Source organism: Raphanus sativus, unplaced genomic scaffold, assembly GCF_000801105.2.
Source record: "Raphanus sativus cultivar WK10039 unplaced genomic scaffold, ASM80110v3 Scaffold5117, whole genome shotgun sequence".
Classification (NCBI taxonomy): domain Eukaryota; kingdom Viridiplantae; phylum Streptophyta; class Magnoliopsida; order Brassicales; family Brassicaceae; genus Raphanus; species Raphanus sativus.
The window spans coordinates 1-4,822 of record NW_026620417.1 but is presented as its reverse complement, the minus strand read 5'-3'; the positions used below and the strand labels follow the sequence as shown (position 1 = coordinate 4,822).

The window sequence follows — 4,822 nt, the reverse complement described above, 5'->3', positions numbered from 1 at the left end:
TTTCAATAGCCTTTTAAGTTACTTTTGCCTTTGACCCAAGTTGGGGTACTCTTTTGGGTTTGACTCCAAGTTTTGAGTCACAATTGGTAATTCTCCCTATATTTAATGCAAAATTTGTTAACCATATTCTCCAATTTATTTTTGTATAGGTTTAAATATAGTTAGATGTATAGGTAATTATTTTTTTAATTAGAAATATACAAATAAGATATTTTCTTAATATGTGTGCACAAACCTAGAACGACACTTAAAAAAGTATAAAATTTTGTTTATATTTCAGCGTGATCAACATAATATAAGATTTTGTAAGTATGGACTAATATAATATACATAAAAAATATTTCTTTATCTAAAATATTAAATACAATTACAATTAAACTTGTAAATACAATTTATAAAAAAGAGTATAGTAGATAAATTATTATTTTTTAATTTGTGTTAAACTTTCTAAAGAGATAATTGAACTGAAATAAAGAGAATATATACAAGAACATAGCATCAACTCTTCTATGTGGTGAATCACAAAAGGTTGTGAATAAAGGCCACTTGACTTCTTAGCCTCAGGAGACGAATAATTTGTCTCTATATAATTTCTCTTTTTCAGCTTAAATTCAATCTCTATATGATTCTTGAAAAACATTATATCCTTTTGCACTAATAAGAAAATATATATATCCTTTTGCCAAACAAGGAAAAGAAACCGTTAGTTTTCACTTTTAGACTAGTAATTTTTTCTTAAAACCTGTGAATTTCAGATTAAACTCAAGGCTAATTTTCGAATCAAACGGAAAAACATAATATTACTAGTTCCTTTACTCCCATTTTCTTTGTTTTGTGTATCTACACAAATAAAAGGAAACTTATCGCCTAACAATGAGAAGGAGGGAATCATATTTAAAGAAACCCCTCATTTAAATATGGAGTTATGCTCTAGATCTGAAAGAAGAAATCGATATATGGATTATACCTTTTTTTAGGAGATTAGTTTTAAATCTTCCATAGTGAGACGAACATAACATCAACTTTTCTATGCGATGAATCACAAAAGGTGCTGAAGATACTTACACCTAGACAACAAGGATTAAATAGGTGATTCCGATAATCGGACTATCTAGACCGGTTAACAGATGAACAAAATATAATTTCATTAGTTACACCACTCATATATTGGTCATACCATGTTTAACATATTTGAAAATCATACAATTGGTGAAAATATGTAGGTTTTCCAAAATAATGTGGTTAAATTCATTTTAGTTACGTATTTGAAAATCATACAATATGATGCTATCTCGCAGATACTCTACCTACATCTTTTGGTACATGTATCTGGAGTTGTATATACAAAACCGGATCTAACCGGGAGAGATAAGTCCAAATATGGATAATATCTTGCAAGCAAAATTTATCATCTAAGTCTTTTTTCTTGTCACAAAATTATCATCTGAGTTTAGTTGACCAAAAAAAATATCATTTTATAATATTAATACAAAATTTCTTATAATTTAATAGAACTTTAAGTTGAAATAAGAAAAAAATATATTAAATTATTAAAATTTCAGTGTGGTCAACATAAATATAAGATTATGAAAGTATGGACTAATATAATGTACAGAAAATATCTCTTAATCTAAAATATTAAATACACATACAATTAAACTTGTAAATAGATTTTATTAACAAGAGTATAATTATACTATTCGTATGTTCTTTCCATTGAGATATAGAAATATACTTGAATGTTATGGCAATATTTAGTTTACATTTACACTGTCTATATATTAAACTAGTTTTGTATAATTTAATGTATATCTTGTAGGCAAACCTCTAAATCAAAATGAAAACCATTTATAAAATCTAATAAAAACCTTTAATATTGCATGGGGACGAATTAAGAGAAAATACATACCAAATTTCTCAGTTACAATCTCTTAATATTAGAACTTATTCGGCTGTCCTAAGAATTATTGCGATTCTAAGACAAACTTACACATTGGCAAAAAAAAAAAAAAAAAAAAAAAAAGACTTACACATTGGCATTGCTCGATCATCCATTTCGGTGTATATTAATTATTTGTTACTGTAAATTCACTTTCATTCGCATCTGGGCTTCAGACATAGGCCCATTTTCAGTTTATCAGCACGAACCGAACATTGTTCCTTCACTAGAATGTTTAACTTTACATTTACGTATTGCTTCCGAAGAGATTCGAAATTTAAAGAGATTGAGCTGATTCTCGAGAGGAGCGGAATAGGTTTGGTTTCCGAAGTGGTGAATCGAAATCGATCTGATTGGAAACCAAGTTATTATAGACTTTCTCAATTGATCCGTAAACAATCTGTTCGACGAAATGTCTGAAAGAGATGAAAAGACGTATGAAGTTTGGCTTAACCGGTACGCTGCTGCTCACAAAGTAGATGAAGCTGTAAAAGTATTCGAGAGGAGAAGGGAGTTTGGGATAGAGGACGATTTGGTTGCGTTTCGTGGGCTCTTGATGTGGCCGTGTAGGTATAAGCACGTCGAGATTGCTGAAACCTTGTTGTGTTCTTATACAAGAGAGTTTGCTGGATGTGATGTGGAAGCTATGAACATTATTCTTAAACGGGTGGTGTGTGTTGGGAAACATTAGAGTTCATGGTTTGGTCGCAAAGGTGAAAGAAGGATAAGCATTGAGTTATTACCGAGAAATGATGTCAAGAGGCAAGAACTGAGATCTTACTAAACCAGACCAAGACCAAGCCCAATGATGGAAGACAAGAAGCTTAGACACAACAGTACACAAGAAGAGAGTCTGAAAGCGATTGAATTATACATTACAAAAAAAACCCATTATCTCTGTCCATGTTGTTACGCAGCCATGGTGACAGCTTCTGCTGCTGCGGCAGGGACATACCAACCGTGGTGGATCTCAACAGCCTTTTTCCTCCTAGCCAGCCGAGACTTCCTACGCGCACCAGTGTTCTTGTGTAGCGCTCTAACCTTGACTGCTTTGTCTATAGCAGAGTAAGCCTCTCCTATCAGTTTCTCAACGGTTACAATCTCGTCAGGTACCGCATCTGCCTTCTTCTTGAGCCCATCAAGTGCTTCCAAAACCTGTTTAGCATATGTTTGAGGATAAATATGAACCAAACTAGTCATTAACCTAACACTAGTCACTAAAACTGTAGAGGAACTAAGACACCTACCTTCTTCATCCGTGTGCGGGCTTCGGACTTTTTAGACTTGTTGTAAACGCGCCTCTTCTCAGCTTGGCGAGCTCTCTTGGCAGCTGAATCAGCTTTCTTCGTGGGAGCAGCCTCGCACACAATCGATTGCCTCGCTGGCTTATTCTTCTCTACCCACATATTCCCTGGAGAGAACAAACCAACGTCAATTAATTAAAAGAAAAAACAATTCAAGATTCTGAGAAAAAAACGGGTATTACCGGAGGAGAAGGCGACACATTGAGAAACGCTCTGAGAGAAGCTAAGGGAGGAGCATACACCACGACGAGTGGACAAGGAAGAAGAAGCTCCGTTAAGAGAAAGGGATTTGAATTTGGGGTTGAGTGTCGCACAGGAAGAAAGACACTGGACTAATGTCGCCATGGATCCTCTTCTACTACCGAACAACACCAGTTCTCTGCTCTTGTAATTGGCTCTCGGACTTGTGTTATCCAGAAAGAAATAGATGTTGTCTAAAACTGTAATTTTACCGTTTTTTTTGATGGACTTTTACAACCATTTTTTGTTGTTGTGAACTTTAAAATCCAATGGGCCAAGGCCCATACACAAACCTAGGCCCATGTAGATGTCTGGTTACAAGACTTGCTTTAGCCATAATGCGAAATTAAAATAGAAGCCATGCGAAAGACATTATTACAAAACATAATCGCGACAAGCAAATGGTCCGAGAGTAGTACTAGGAAGAAGTCATGTTACACAACTCGCGTAAAGACATTACAAACACGTACTAATGAAACAGCAACACAATACAACAAAGGAAATGGTTCGAGACTAATACAACCAACCAACCAGCATAACGATACGTCACATAGCAAACGGCCAGAAACTCAGGGCCGAGCCACCACCGTACAATGGAGGAAGAAGAACCGTCGGAGGCAGAGAAGGCAGATTCGGTGAGAAGAACCCTGCGTCGTCGTCGAAGTTAAACTGCCCTGAAGATCCCAGATCCATGAACTGACCAAACGCCACGTCATCATCACCACCTATCCGTCGAGGCTGACGTGGCAGTAACGGCGGTGGAGCGGGAAGGTACGTCGGAAAACTCGCATCGGCATGATGAGCTGTAGCAGAGGTATTGGAGAAACAGGACACGTGCTCCGTCGCAAAGGCGTCAATGATCGGAGCAATCACAGAAGATGAGACATTTACACCGGAGGAGACTTCTCCGGCGACGGAAACGGGAGAAGAAGAAGAAGAGACCAACTTCGTCTCTCTACTGACAACGCTGCTTTTCAGACAAACTTTAGAGAGAACCCATTCATCCTATAAAAAAAAAGAGAGTTACGTTTACATTGTTGTGAACAGATTATTGAATGTAGAGAAATGGTTTACCTTAGTGGAGGAAGTAATGTAACGGTAAGAGAATTTGCCGTCGAGACGATACTCATGCATGACCCAACAGCTTTTTTCACCTTTAGGAGCTCTGCCTTTGTAAAACACAAGCGTTTTCTTCATCCCAAGAAGCGACTTTGTCTTTGAGCTTTTGATCTCTCTGTCTTTACCAGTTGCTTTCCAGTAGCCAGCTTCTGTAGCTCTGTTCGTTCTCAGTCCTGTTGGGTACTTCCGGTCTCTTAGTGTGAAGAAGTACCACTCTTTC

At 36.5% G+C, this 4,822-nt stretch overlaps 2 protein-coding genes across 2 annotated transcripts; both read right to left on the bottom strand.

Moving 5' to 3' along the window:
• Nucleotides 1-2,699: 2,699 nt before the first annotated feature.
• On the bottom strand, nucleotides 2,700-3,667 carry LOC130507665 (30S ribosomal protein S20, chloroplastic-like). The gene is made up of 3 exons (XM_057002354.1): nucleotides 3,426-3,667; nucleotides 3,187-3,350; nucleotides 2,700-3,094 (listed from the first exon to the last, which is right to left on the bottom strand). Exons 1-3 carry the CDS (start codon nucleotides 3,586-3,588, stop codon nucleotides 2,849-2,851), a joined length of 573 nt encoding a protein of 190 aa, XP_056858334.1. The 5' UTR covers nucleotides 3,589-3,667; the 3' UTR covers nucleotides 2,700-2,848.
• A 162-nt stretch (nucleotides 3,668-3,829) lies between these two features.
• LOC130507666 (protein CUP-SHAPED COTYLEDON 1-like) lies at nucleotides 3,830-4,818 on the bottom strand (the record flags this gene model as incomplete). The annotated part of the gene is made up of 2 exons (XM_057002355.1): nucleotides 3,830-4,488; nucleotides 4,558-4,818. Coding segments are annotated over 2 exons (720 nt in total), but the record flags the coding sequence as incomplete, so codon positions are not given.
• Nucleotides 4,819-4,822: the final 4 nt, after the last annotated feature.

Coding starts and splice junctions, on each gene's coding strand:
- LOC130507665 (XM_057002354.1), bottom strand. CDS start 3,588: ATGGCGACATTAGTCCAGTGTCTTTCTTCCTGTGCGACACTCAACCCC. Junction 3,351..3,425: donor ATGTGTCGCCTTCTCCTCCG/GTAATACCCGTT, acceptor TGTTCTCTCCAG/GGAATATGTGGGTAGAGAAG. Junction 3,095..3,186: donor CCCGCACACGGATGAAGAAG/GTAGGTGTCTTA, acceptor TATGCTAAACAG/GTTTTGGAAGCACTTGATGG.